The sequence below is a fragment of the Equus caballus genome, chromosome 7, assembly GCF_041296265.1.
Source record: "Equus caballus isolate H_3958 breed thoroughbred chromosome 7, TB-T2T, whole genome shotgun sequence".
NCBI lineage: Eukaryota > Metazoa > Chordata > Mammalia > Perissodactyla > Equidae > Equus > Equus caballus.
The window spans coordinates 77,971,637-77,985,489 of NC_091690.1; the positions used below are offsets into that span (position 1 = coordinate 77,971,637).

Consider the following 13,853-nt stretch of genomic DNA (forward strand, 5'->3'; position numbering starts at 1 on the left):
TCAACCAGGTTTTTCATGAGGATTATTACTTAGGTCAGTGTCTCTCTCTCTCTCTAGAACCTAGTGGGCCCCTTCCCCTTTTCTGTCCTCCTTGTGAGCCAGGAGAGGGTCCCTTTCCCTTTCTGTTCCCTTACAAGCTCACAAGTCCAGGCTGAAGTCATGCTCATTGCAGACTCCTTGAAGTGCCCAGACCTCCAGACCTCAATTCCCAGTGTGGCCAAAGCCATGGCACTCATCCACCTTTCGGCTGCCAGCTATCATGGGCACCTGTGCCCTGAATTGCCACTCGTCACACCCAAGACCTTCCTAGACTTCCTAGACACCTTTGTGCTGCTGCAGCAACAGATGACCCTGAAAATAAAGAACAAGGCCCAGCGGTGAGTGTCCCCATTCCCTGCACTGTACCTCCTACTCCCGTGGATCCACTCACTGGAACATTGTATCTCCAGGATACAGAATGTCCTGGGAAATCTGAGAATGATAATTGAGAAACATGATGCCTATGCCAACCTGGTCTTCAATTTGGAACAGCAGCTGAAAGCCTCCTGCAGGGTAAGAGGGAGAAGATTATGAGGCACGCACAGTAGGGTCAAAGCAGGAGCCCAAAAGAGGACTTGGGAGGAACCAACCAGACCAAACCTTAGTTCTTGTATCCCAAGAGTCACCCTTTCCCCAGGGGATCTCTCTAATCCCCACTGCCTCCTCCTTTAGAGCTCAGGCTCAAAGTTCTCCGTGGCACAGCTGAGACTAGGCTGGTTCTTCTGAACACATGAAACCCAAGTGTCTGCTTCTGGTTGTCCCTAGTTCCTTGACTGAGAATTTCAGTATGCTCCCCAAGATCTCTATAGATTTTCTCTGGGGACAGGGCAGGGATTACATTCTCACAGTCACCTCCCCCTCTTATCCTCTTCTCCTGAATTCTCTATCACTGCTAATTGGCACACCTCTTGTTGCTATCCTGTTTTCCCGTAACATTTTGTCCCTGACCTCTTCCTTCCAGCAAAGCACTCAATATACAAGGCTGTTGTGTACAGTGGGGAAATGTGGATGGATGATGCCAGTAGGGGCAATTTACATTCTAGAACAGAACCAGAAATAGATTTAAATGGTATTCTAGACATCAGTGTCCTGAATCTCCTCAGTCACCATCCTCTACAGAGCATTTCTCAGTGACCAACTTCTTTCCCATCTCCCCAGTATCTGCTCCACAATATTATTGAGCTACCATACTTCTCATTTCGAGCTCCCAAAATACAATTCTAATGTAATAAGAGGGTTTTTTTCTAGTCCAAACCCTAAATCCTGTTGCTTTCTTAAACAGAGCAATTTTCTTCTTTGAATAAATAAAGCTCTCGTATCTGACTAAAACTGGTGGGAGTGGGGTCATCACACCTTTTATAGCCAAATACTCTCAGTTAAGGGTGTTTTCCCAAAATAAAGAGAAATTTTTTCTTTTGTTTTTAATAAGAGGAATTCTGAAATAGCATTTTTTTCTTTCTGTTACACAAGACTTTGATGAAGGTTCAGGGATAAATAACTACAGAGAATTGAACTAGTGATCAACTCACAAGCAGATAATCTGACTTACTTTCTACTGGGCTTTCAGGCCTTATAGTTCCTAATGTCCAGCCTGCCTGTTTTGATGAGTGCCCTTGGGGCTGTCACCCAGTGTTGCAAACTCCAGGGGCATGGCTTATGTGTATCCACATACATGGTTTTCATTCTGTTCTGTGTAAATGGCCTGCCTGGAGTTTGCATGGTATCTGTGCCCTCCTACCATCCATCACCAAGGATCACTAGCTTAGATTAAACCTCAATACTCAGTTAAGATGCAAAAAAAAATGTTCATAGAGGGACAGGAGGCCCCTCTCCCATGTTTGCCATATTCCAGTTTCTTGTCTTGGGCCCTACCTTGATTAAGACCAGGAATTGTTGATCTGGTTTAGAGGGGCTACTGTTCTCTTGGTCCCTGGTTCAGTTATATCAGAGCACAACATAAGAAGCCCAAAATCTGGATAAGAGGTGTCCATAGACCCAGAGGCATTCAGTGTCAGATCGCTTGGTCGTTCACTCAACAGCCATAATAGTGTATACTTCTTTCAATGTTCCCCACCCCAGGAAGTGGCACCACCATCCACTTAGTCATTTAAGCCAAATCCCAGGAGTCATTCTGGATCCCTCCATCTCTTCTCTCTCTAAAATTCAATTGATTCATTTATTCATTACTGTACTCAACAAAAATTAATTGAACTCCACATTTTTTTGTCCAGGCACTCATTAATGTTCATGTCTATGTTTGTGTCTACATCTATATTTACATCTCGATCGATAGATAGAATCCTTGCCACAACTTTCTGAAGTGGCTGTCCTTTTTCCCACTTTACAGATGAGAAAACAGATCCAGAGAGGTTAGGTTAGGATGAGGATTAAATGAGATCTTCCATGTAAAGCATTTAAAAGTGCTGGCACATAGTAAGAGCTTAATAAATGTTAGCTCCTATTAGGTTAGATTGCCTCCTAATAAGAAAGATAAGGGACTATCCTTGCTTTCATGGGTCCTAGCGTACTGGACAGTATAGACTCATCCAGGCAATTACAAAACAGTGTGATGTAATGGACAGGGAAACTCCAGGGTGCTCTGAAGTATCAAAGACATTCCAGAGAAAGCATCGTGCCACAGTATGTGGCACAGAGCCATATGCAGAACATGGTAGGTACTCAGAAGCATTCCTTAAATATGTAAATGAATGAAGTACATCAAAGTTGTTACCTGAGGGTTAGATAAGATTTGGCATAAAAGGGGATGGGGAGGAAGAATATGACAGGCCGAAGTAACAGCATGTGCAAAGGCCCAGAGGCAAGAGAATGTGTGCCACATTGAAGGAACTGAAAGTCAGGAATGGCTGGAGAGTAGAGTGCTGGGAAAGGAAAAAGAGATGAGGTTGGAAAGATGGGTAGAGGCCTCTTGGTCAGGGAGGCATTGCAAGCAAAATGAAAGAGCAGCAGGTGTAAAGGGACATGATGATGATATTTGGTTTTTAAAAAACCAATCAGGCTTCAGCATGGAGAATGAACTAGAAGAGGGAGAGTAAGCATAGAAGCCAAGACCCCAGTTAGGAAGCCAGTGCAGAAGGTCAGGAGGGAGAGTACAGGCATGAGTGATGCGTGTGGGGTAGGGGTAGAGAGGAAAGACACTTAGGAGGGAGAATTGAAAGGCCTTGAAGGTGGGTTGGGTTTGGGGAATAGAAGAGATGGAGTCAGGGTAACAATTAGATTTCTTCCTTGGGAGACTTGGGTGTATTTTGCCACAGTTCTCTGAGAAAAAGACCACTGAGGAGATGAGTATGATTGCGAGAGATTCAAGGAGGCATAGCCAATATCTTTATTTTTGGACATGTCAAGTCTGAGGGCATGTGAGACGTCGAAGAGATTCCCACTAAGAAAATGGATATGTGGGTGTCGGGCTTGGGAGAGAATCTGGCTGGAGAGTGGGATTTGGGAGTTGTTAGAATATAAATGGTAATCAAAGCCATGAGATTAGAGAGGGTGCCTAGAAGTCTAGAATGAGAAGAAAAGGGGAACCTATAAAAACTGCTGAGGAATATTTAAGGGGTAGCAGAGGAAGAGATTGAGAAAGAGCAGCCAGAGAAGTTGGAGAAAGCCAAAGGAGAACACGCTGTCATGAAAGTCAAGGGAGGGAACTGTCTTCTGTACCAACTGCTGCTAATGGGCCAGGGAAGAGAAGGAGTGCAGCATAATGGTTCAGCACGTAGGCTTTGGATTCAGATTGCCTGGGCCTGTCGGGCAGGTCAGGATAAGCAACCACCACTCAGGGCTGCATTAGTAGATGTATAACTCACAGACCGGTAAGTGACAGTTCCAGAGCTCAGTCTGTGTCTGTGGCCTATTTGGAGTACAACATGGTCACCCTGACTATCAAGTGAGGAGTATGCTGGAGTCCCACACCCATGAGGTCTTCCCTTGGGGCCTTCCCATGTGGCCCAGGATCTGGAGCTGCAGAGCCTGAATCTCTGTTCACAGACCCTCAGCACATTGCATCAGCAGCTAGATCAAGGCAAGCTCCTGTACGAGCGGCAGCTAGCAGAGTGTCGGCAGCAGGAGAACCTCATTGAGAACCTGATCAAGCAGCAGGATGCCCTGCGGACTCAGCACGAAGCTTTCTTGGAGCAGGTGGGCTCTCCCTGCCTGCTTCCCTGTACTGCTCCTCTCTTGGAGGGGGACAAGCCCTCATAGGATGCCCAGAGTAGAGGACTTGTCATGGAGGGTGACTTGTCATGGAGTCTCCTGGGGGACGGGGCAAAGGTAGTAGGATGGCTTGAGGAGTGGTCCCTCATGGGGACTCCTAGGAGGAGACAATCCCTCCTGGCAACACCTTGAAGAAAGAGGACATTTCAGGAGCTCAATTCAAGAATGCATCTCTCTGCTTTAGATGAGCAAGGCATTTCTGGGGCCCCTGAGCCAGCTGCAGGTGGCTGACTTTGAGGAGATACGAAGCTATCGAGCACCACCAGAATCTGTGGTCCAGGTGACTGATGCTCTGTGTGACCTGTTCCACCGGGAAACAGGCTGGGCCAGTGCCAAGCAGCTGTTATGCACTGAGGATTTTTATCAGGTAGGGAGTGTAGTGCACAGTGGAGGAGGAGAGGGGAGGCATGGAGGGAGACTTGGCAGGGCTAGGCTATGGGGTCAAGGCTCAGCTCATCTGTGTCCTTCCCCCCACCCTCTGCTCTGAATACACACTCTTCTAGGAGCTGGTGTTCTTCCCCAAGGAGAAGATGACAGACTCAGAGCTAATAAAGTTAAACCTAGCTCTAAGGGCTCCAGGTATGAGCAATGCAGCCTTGCAGGCAGTAAGCATACCTGCAGCAAGCCTGGCAGCCTGGCTCTGGGCCGTTCTGCGTTATGGGCTAGCACAGCGCCGAGGACTGCCCACAGGTCTGCTGCTGCGGCAGGTAGAGGCGACACTGGCTCGGGAGCAGGCCCACCTGGGCCATTACCAGTTTCAGGCCCAGGAGATCCTAGACCACAATTTGGCCCTGAACAAGAAGCTGCAAGATGCCCAGGCTTTCCACAGCTGTGTGGTCAAGAGTCTCAGTGAGGTTCAGTGTGGCCAATATCACGAATGGCCCATAAAGCCTGCACTACTCACACCCATGCAGTCCTGGACTACAGAGCTCCAGGTAACCGGGTTCTCCCAGAGCTCCCTCCAAAGTTCGTTTCTGCACCACTGCCCCCACTCCTCTGCTCTTCCCTGTGCCCTCACTGCCTTCTGTCCCATTCTGCCCTCCTTACCCCGCCTTGCTCCCTCTCTGCCAGACCCTCTGCCTATACCCTCCTCACTGGCCTACACACCCTCTGATCTTCCCTTCCACACCAGAAGTTGAAGGGGCACTGCATGACTGTGTTCGGAGATGCCCTCCTATGTTCAGCTGCCATCATCTACCTGGGTCCCTTCCCACCACTCCGGCGCCAGGAGCTACTGGACAAGTGGCTGGCTCTGTGTAGGGGCTTTCAGGAGACCCTGGGCCCAGATGATGTGGCACAGGCACTGAAGCAGAAGCAGAAATCTGTCACCATGCCGCTGAAGAAGCCCCTGCTCTCCACAAGTGCTCCCTTCAGCCTTCTGTCCTTACTGAGCTCTGAATCTGAACAGTTCCAGTGGGACCGAGACCTGAAGCCCCAGGCAAAGTCAGCCCGCCTGGCAGGCCTGCTTCTGCGGAGTCGCACCCACTACTTCAGTTGCCGTTGGCCTCTGCTGCTTGACCCCAGCAACCAGGCCCTCATCTGGCTGAACCCACTGCCTCTAGAAGAGACCGGATGCTTGACCCCAGGTCCTGCTGAGGGAAGAGGTAAAGCCAGGAATAATAAACACAGTGTTTCTCAGGTGTCTGAACTGCCCAATACTGTCAGCCACTTGTGATCTTCCCTTTCATACTGAAGACACTAAATTTTTGTGGCCAGGGTATCCCAGGTTTCACCAGCCTCATGATGTTAATAAGTTAGGTCACATTTACATTTTTTGGCCCATATTGCAATGATTCTGAATCTATATGGCTGGCCAGTCCACGATCTTCCATTTCCCTGGTCTGCTCAGCACTATTGGAAACTTGACCTACAATTCAGAGTTTTACTACCCAAATTTATGCCATAAATAGGAATTCTGGGGAAATATTACTGTTGGCTCTGTTTGAATCAGGGACCCATCTGGGTGGAGTGTCAGAAGGAGCATTTCCTAGAGGAGGGAAGCAAGGGTGTCTATTTCCCAGAAGAAGAGGTTGGGGGTTGCATTGGTGAGTATAATAGATATCTACAATGGAAGATGTATAATAAAATGGTCTGTAACATGGGCTCTATAATCACACTGTCTGGGCCAACTATCTATCCTTTGCAACCTGTGTAACCTAAGGCAAGGTACTTAATCTCTCTAAGCCTAAGTTTATTTACCAATAAAATGAGGGTCTTAATTATACCCATCTCATAATGTGTTGTATTAAATAAGATAATTCATGTAAAAGGAGTTCATACACTGCCTAATATAATAAGTTCTTAAAAATGTTAGTCATTATTACTAGTAATATATTACTGCTATTGTTATTATAGTCCATCCCTCGGCTGTCCAGCACAACTTTCTATTGTGCCTATCCACTATTACAAATATGCCCATTATACAACTGCCACGTGTGTAACTAAAAGTGAATTCCCCCTTCTCTAATAAAGACACCCTGAAGAAACATCTAGCTGCTGCATCCATTCTGAGTCCAGGAACTCTGAATGATGTTCATTGCTCTTGATCAGATCTGGATGTGGCTCTTTGTGATTCTGTAACTTATGATAGAGTACCTGCTAAATCTCACCATACCAATACACCTGATAGCAAGTGAAGCAAAATCAAATCACGATAACTACAGTAAACTGCCTGTTTAGAAACTGGGAAAGGGTAAGAAACACTGTGTATCTGTACCGTATAATGCCAGACAGAGATAGTAAGGCAAATGATTAGCATCATTTCACCAGCTATCGAGTGAGTTCTTGGACAGCTAGTTCGGCTGCCCTGGGTTCCTATGAATAGTATAATTTTCCTTGCCTGCTGTTCCCTGGGCGGTCTGTAAAAGGAAAGCTGGGCAAGAATCCCCTGTTTGTAGCTTTTTTGACTAATATGTCCACTTTCTATTGGAATGGGTCTGGGGGCTTAGGATTTGCCTTAAAATTAAGCAAATACAGACCACTTGTTAACAGATGTGGGATTTTTTGACTAATCCCCTAAAATCTCCCATCTTTTTCCTGCAGATTTCATTTGTAAGGACTCTGTTAGCTATTAACCAATGCCAGAAATCTAGGTACATTCTCATTCTTAATTTAAACCCTACCTTTCAGCTTTTATCACTTAACATTGGTTCTGAGGGCTCCACCAATTCCGCTAAGCCCTAGTGTAATTGTCATCCATCTAAACTTCAGCCTTCTCCTCTGAGTTGTAGTAAGAACATAGTCAGAGTGGTGAGCTTAGGCTAATCAGCCATGGAATGTAGCCCCTTTTACTTTGGGCTGTATCCAGATCAAAAGCAGGGAGTGAGACCATCACCTTTGTCGAGGAGGGATGCATAGAGAGAAGTATGTGGAATGGACTTGGAGAATTAGGCTTCTCCGATTTTCCATGCTCCTCCAATAGCCTGTAATTTCCTATTCCATGCAACATGAGGTAGGAAATTGTTTTTACAGATTATCAAAGTGCATGAGTATCTGATCATTTGTGGTCTGAAATTGCTTGATATGAGCTGAAAGGAATTCCCTTAAAGTTTTTTCTGGAGATTGTTTGTCTCATCTAAATAGAGAAGTAGCCAGCATGCTCCAGTATCTTCTACTAAATCCACTAAAGCTCAGTGAGCACGTGGGCCAAGTCCCATGAGATAAGCCAACTTTTTACCCACCACAGAGCCTGGCCACCTTCGCAGTAGGGAAAAAAGACAAATCCTCATTGCTCCTCCAGCTCACTGTATCAGTTAGGAATGCTCTCACTAACAGTAACAAAAACCCAACTTATGGCTTAAACAAATCGGCATTTATTTATCTCACATTGTAAGACGTACTAAGCAGGTAAGGGCTTCATTGTCACCTTCAAGCATCCAGATTCTTCTATCATTCTGTTCTACGATCCTTAGCATATTGGCTTATCATATTGTAGTGGGTTAAATGGTGGCTCCCCAAAGGATATATCCACCTCCTAATCCCTGGAACCTATGAATGTGACCTTATTTGGTAAAAGAGTCTTTGCAGATGTCACTAAGTTAAGGACCTTCAAATAAGATCACCCTAGATTATCTGGGTGGCCCTAAATCCAAGTGGATCTAAATCCATTTATGATAAGTGACAGAGGGAAGGCCATGTGAAGATGGAGACAGATCTGGGAGTTATGTAGCTGCAAGCCAAGGAACTCCTGGAATCACCAGAAGCTGGAGGAGGCAACAAAGGAGTCTGTTGTTTTAAGCTACCGTATTTGTGGCAGTTTGTAATCAAATTGGCTGCTATCCCTCCAAGCATCATGTTGGAGTTGCTGCTGGCCATTTCTGTCTCTTTTGTCAGGAAAACAAAAGCTCTTCCAGAAGTCTGAATAGCCAAATGTGGTAGGCAGAATTTTGGCCCCCGCAACCTTTGACCTCTGCTGTTACTCCCATAGTTATGAAATGTTACATGGCAAGAGAGACTTTGCAGATGTAATTAAGCTTACTAATCAGTTGACTTTAAGAGAGATTATCCTGGATTATCTGGGTGGGCCCAATGTAATCACGTGTACCCTTCAAAGAAGAAACAAGAAAGAAGAGGGAGTCAGATTTGAAACACAAGAAGGGTTCAATGAACCGTTGCTGGCTGGAAGATGGAGTGGGCTCCGGGAAAGTGTGAGAAGGAAATAAATTCTGTCAAAACCCAGTAAGCCTGAAAGAGGACCCAAGTCAGCTGGAGCCCAGCTGAGGCCTTGATTTTAGCTCAGTGTAACCCTGAGTAGAGCATCCAGTCATGCTGTGCAGGCTTCTGACCTACTCACATGCAAGATAATAAATGGGTGTTGCTCTAAACTGCTAAGTTTCTGGTGCTTTGTTAAGCAGTAGGAAGTGAATACACCAATCTGTGGACCTGGCAGCCTCCACTTGCCCACTTCTTAAATGCTTAATACTTTAAAAAATTCTTAAATTTCTTAATGCTTAGAAAAAAAGTATCTTTTTATATTTTTCACCTCTTGCAGTAGAGGAGGCAAAGGAGAAGGAGATTGGGGATGGCTGTTGGTTAGCCAACCATCTGTGTCGACCACACCAGCCGTGACTTGGCTAATTCCACAGTTTATGGCCTTTCACTTACAAGTCCCTACTTCCAGGCACCAATTTCTATATTAGTGATGACTCTTTTAGTTGTTAGTGACAGAGTGAGCTTAGATAAAAGAGGGAAATGCACAGACTCTTCTAACCAACCTACAGAAAGGCAGTACTGGAGCTGGTTTCAGGGATGACTAGGAACCCTGCCTAGAATTTTAGAGTAATAATAATGATAGCTAACATTTATGGAGTGCTTAGTAGGTGCCAGCTGAGTGCTGTCACCGTCACAATAACTCTATGAGGTACTTGCTAATATCAACCCCATACTGCAGATAAGGACCTTGAGTCATAGACAGCTTAAGCAACTTTCCTAAGGTGTCTTCCTGCAGACCTTCCTTCATGAGATGGAGCCCTTGGGTGAACAGTGCTCCCTTGCAGCCTGATTCCTCCCTTGAGAAGAGCTCCTCTGCATCTTTCTGCCACAGGGAAGGGCTTCATGAGAAATCGAGAAAAAGAGTGTAAACAGGAGGACACGGAAGAAGATGATGATGATAGTGAAGAGACTGCTAAGATTGAGGAGAAGACAAACGAGCAGAAGGGAGAAGAAAGGAAAAATGAGGAGAAGCAGGAGGAAAAGGAAGAAGAGCAAGAGGAGAAGGAGGAGGAGATGGACAGGCAGGAGTCAAGCCCAGCCTCTGAGGCTCAGCCTTCATCGCTCCCCTACCTTAGTGTGCTCTCAGGTGCCGACCCAGAGCTAGGTCCTCAGCTCTGCCAGGCAGCTGCCAGTGGTGAGAACTAGTCCCCGCCCACCATGTCCCTCTTCTGTCCTCCCCCTGTGCTGTGGCTCCATAGGCCTCTCACACCCCAGTCTGACCTCAGCTCCCACCTTCACTCTGGGCACTAACTCTGTGGAAGGGCCCTGAAGAAGCCCTCCTATCAGCCAGGGGGTAGCTGGTTGGAGCCAGATTTTGTGTATGGTGGGATAGATGCTGGCATGGTGGGTAGGGTGTCCTTGCCTCCCCCCCACAGGCCTGCCTGTGCTGTTGACCAACATGGAGCTGGGCCTAGGGTGCCAGGAACTGCAATGGCTACTGCAGCGGGAACAGCTGAGTCCACCCCAGGTGCAGCCTGGCTTCTGTCTCTATCTGAGCACTACCCTGCCCCTCAGTGCCTTGGAAAAAGGTGAGGCCTAGTGGGTAAGTTGCCAGCACAACTTTGTGAACACACTAGGCCCCCCGCTTCACTCAGTCTGGCTCACAGCAGGCTCAGGACTATAGTAGGCAGCCATACTCCCTGCACACCTCACCCCCTGGCTCTTCCAAGGGGAAGGAGTTAAGTGTCTCCCATGTGACCCCAAGTGCTAGGCTGTGAACTGCTGAAGGGGCTGAATGTGCTGGATCTGGGCCTGAATATGGAACTCCTAGAAGAAGAGATGCTGCATGAAATTCTGCGCATAGAGCGTCCCGAGCTCGAGAGCCACTGGCAGGACCTAAAGATCAGAGCCCTGGATACCTGCGAAGCTGTAGAGGCTGCTGAGGTGCTTAGGGGCCCAGTCTATGGGTTGGGATGAGCTTGGGAGGGGCCCAGGAGTGGGGATGGAGATACGCGTAGATGATTGGGGACTGTGTGGGAATGGGCCAGATCAATGCAACAAGTGACTGTGTGCAGGAGAGGCTGCTGCTGATGCTGCTGCTCCAGAACCCAAAGCATCAGAAACCAGTCAAGTTCCTGCGGGACATGGTGAGAGCCCAGGCAGAGTTATGTCAGCTGCGTGTCCATCGCGAGGAGCTAGAAGACCTCAAGCTGCGGGAGGTGGCATTGTGGGCACCCTATCGGCGCGTGGTCTGGCATGGAATGGCCATTATAAAGGCCCTTAGCGCACTGCAGAACCTGCTGCCACTTTTCCGTACAAGCCCAGAGAATTGGCTGGCAGCCACCAAGCAGGCTCTGAACAGCATGAAGCAGCGAGAGACTCATCAGAGGGAGGACCTGCCCAGCCATCTGCTGCAGCTGAGAACACAGCTAACCCGCCAATTCCTGGACAGCACTGTGGCTACACTGGGCCTGACCCAATTACCCTTGGTGGGTGCCTTGGGTGCTTTGGCTCTGCTGCAAGTGGCAAGGAAGGCACCCTTGCTGGAGAGGCTGGCACTTTGGCCTGGACTGGCAGCCTCTCCCAGCACAGGCTATAGCAAGCCAGGCCCAGGTGTAGCTCGACCAGCCTGGCTAGGGCTGAGGGCCTGGCATGAATGTGGGATGTTAGAGCTGCTGCCCCCATTTGCTGGGCTGCGTGCATCCCTGGCAGGCCACTCCAATGTTTGGCAGGCTTACCTGTCACTGTCATCCACAGTGCTAGGTCCTGCACCTGGGCCTGGGCCTGATGCACTTAGCCTCCTCCAGAAGCTGATCCTGTGGCGTGTGCTGCGACCTGAGTGCCTAGCAGGTGCACTGGCAGACGTCACCACAAGCCTCCTAGGCCGGCCCCTGGATGAAAACCTGGGTGCCTGCACCATACCCTTTGAACGCAGTCAGGCTACTCAGCCCATGCTGATATTGTTGCCACCACCTGGCCACCTCACAGCCACCCTGCATCCCCTGACTGTCATCCAGAAACTGGCTGCCGAGCATAAGCAGGTTTGAGCCTAGCCTCTTGGGGATATGGGGACCCCCTCCCAGCATTCTCCTAGATCTTTCTGGGTTACTCAGGGACTTTTTGGGTCATTTGATGCATTACTCTGGGTCCCTTGGGTCACCCTAGGATCACTTTGAGTTACTCCGCCATCTCTCTGTTGGTCTCCAGGGGCAGAGGCATCTGGAGGTGATAGCCCTGGGCTCTGAAGCCTGGGACCCAGTCTCAGTTGTGGTCAGCACTCTCCACCAGGCTATGCACAAAGGACACTGGCTGGTGCTGGAGAACTGTCATCTGCTGCGTCACTGGCCGAAAGAGCTGCTACAGCCCTTGCTGGGGCTATTGGATGGCGCCAAGGGTGGGTTTGCTGCCTAGAGAAGGCTTCTAGGACCCTATCCTACACTTGGGCCTGGGCTTGAACTCTCAGGCCTTGTGGCTGGTTCCCAGCTCCAAGTCTTGTCCCCTTGTATCTGACTCTGACCCCCTAGCCTCAAGTCTGATCCCTAGACTTGTGTCTGACCCTTTATCCAGTGATTGATCTTGATCATGTCTGACCCCTAGTGGTCTCCGACCTGGAGTTAGGACTGCTTTTAGACCAACTCGCAAGCAGGAAGGTGGCCACCGTCCACAGAGATTTCCGTCTTTGGCTTATTGTATCTGCAGAGGCTGTTGCTTCCTTACCAGGTGAGGAGTTTCCCCCATAGGCTCTCAGAGTGGGGAGGGCAACTGTGCTGTGCTGACTTGGCACTCTCCTTCCTCCCCAGCTGTGCTGATTCAGCACTCCATGCCTATTTTCTGGGACCAGTCCCTGGAGCTGAGCCACATCTTGATTGACAGCATGGAGCTAGCCCAGCAAGGACTCTACATGCAACCCCCTACCAGGGCGCTGCCTCTGCTCCTGCTGCATGGCCTCTTGCTACACCGGCAGCTCTATGGAATGAAGCTGCAGGCACACAGGGGGCGCTGGTGAGGGAGCCACCCATCCTGCTCAGTCAGCCAGCCACTCAGTCACTCAGTAAACACTGAGTATTTTCCACATGCTGGGATTCATCTCTGGGAAGCTCCAAAGTGTGAGGGCAAGGGGAAGTCAAGGATGTCTTCTCCAAGGTGACTTTGGGATCTCACTTTGAATTGAGTCTTGAAAGCAGAGGCAGACCAGGTGGAGATGAGGCCTTTCTGAGCATAGGGAACTAAGCTCAACAAGAGGGAGAAGACTTCAGTGTGGCTGAGGTGGGCATGCTGGGGGTTGAGTGGGAAGAAATGTGGCTTGTGGTAAACTTTAAGACCATGGCAAGGGGCCTGATTTTATGTTGAGGACAGTGGGAAGCCCCTGAAGGGTTTTAAGTAGAAGAAGAAACATGATCCTATTTGTCTGTTGGAGAGATGTCTGGCTGCAGTGTGGGGGCTGGACCAGACAGGGCAGGGCTGGAGGCAAGCAGAACAGTCTTGGGAGGCTCTGGCAGTCTCCAGGGACAACATCAGGGTATAGGTGGTAGGGAGCAGGGTAGCCACAGTAGGGACAGGAGTAAATACGGGGTAAGAAGGAGGAGTCAAGCATGGCTCCCAGACTTCTGCCTTGGGCAGTTGGGTGGCTGGTATGGGGGAAAGGATGATTTGAGTTGAAAGTAAGTTATATTTGAGGTACCAAGGGGCAATGATTACTGAGCTCTCATGAATCTGGAGCTCAGGAGAGAAGTTTGGGCTGGAGAGAGAGATGTGAGAGTACTCAGCATATAGATGGTTTTCAAACCCTACTTCCTGCTCCCCTACCCCAGGAGTCAAGTGACCTTGACCCAGGTCCTTCAGATCCAAGAGCAGCTGTGGGCCAGCCTCAGCAACCCCAGTGCTGCCATGCAGGAGCTGGCCGGTGAGACCCTTCCTGTCCCCCATGTAGCCACCAG

At 48.9% G+C, this 13,853-nt stretch overlaps 2 protein-coding genes across 9 annotated transcripts in view; one reads left to right on the forward strand and one right to left on the reverse strand.

Annotated features, from left to right (window-relative positions):
* The window catches only part of DNHD1 (dynein heavy chain domain 1), a 67,095-nt gene that overhangs the window by 51,363 nt on the left and 1,879 nt on the right, over positions 1-13,853 (forward strand). The window contains exons 28-41 of the mRNA XM_070274589.1: positions 173-377; positions 450-552; positions 4,042-4,191; positions 4,451-4,633; positions 4,770-5,201; positions 5,399-5,870; positions 9,809-10,111; positions 10,353-10,505; positions 10,682-10,860; positions 10,992-11,957; positions 12,124-12,310; positions 12,514-12,636; positions 12,717-12,918; positions 13,728-13,819. Of these exons, the coding sequence (XP_070130690.1) occupies positions 173-377; positions 450-552; positions 4,042-4,191; positions 4,451-4,633; positions 4,770-5,201; positions 5,399-5,870; positions 9,809-10,111; positions 10,353-10,505; positions 10,682-10,860; positions 10,992-11,957; positions 12,124-12,310; positions 12,514-12,636; positions 12,717-12,918; positions 13,728-13,819 (3,750 nt within the window). The remainder of the gene's footprint in view (positions 1-172; positions 378-449; positions 553-4,041; positions 4,192-4,450; positions 4,634-4,769; positions 5,202-5,398; positions 5,871-9,808; positions 10,112-10,352; positions 10,506-10,681; positions 10,861-10,991; positions 11,958-12,123; positions 12,311-12,513; positions 12,637-12,716; positions 12,919-13,727; positions 13,820-13,853) is intronic.
* Positions 1-13,853, reverse strand: part of RRP8 (ribosomal RNA processing 8) — a 47,228-nt gene that overhangs the window by 7,429 nt on the left and 25,946 nt on the right. Inside the window, exon 9 of one of the 8 annotated variants that reach the window (XR_011441087.1) lies at positions 374-545. The exons of 6 other annotated variants lie outside the window; for them this stretch is intronic. Coding sequence is in view for 1 of the 2 variants with exons in the window: in XM_070274594.1 (XP_070130695.1) it covers positions 518-545 (28 nt within the window). In the remaining variant the exon portion in view is untranslated. Of the gene's footprint in view, positions 1-373; positions 546-13,853 lie in introns of those variants that run through there. One more of the 8 variants, XM_070274594.1, reaches the window with a different exon arrangement.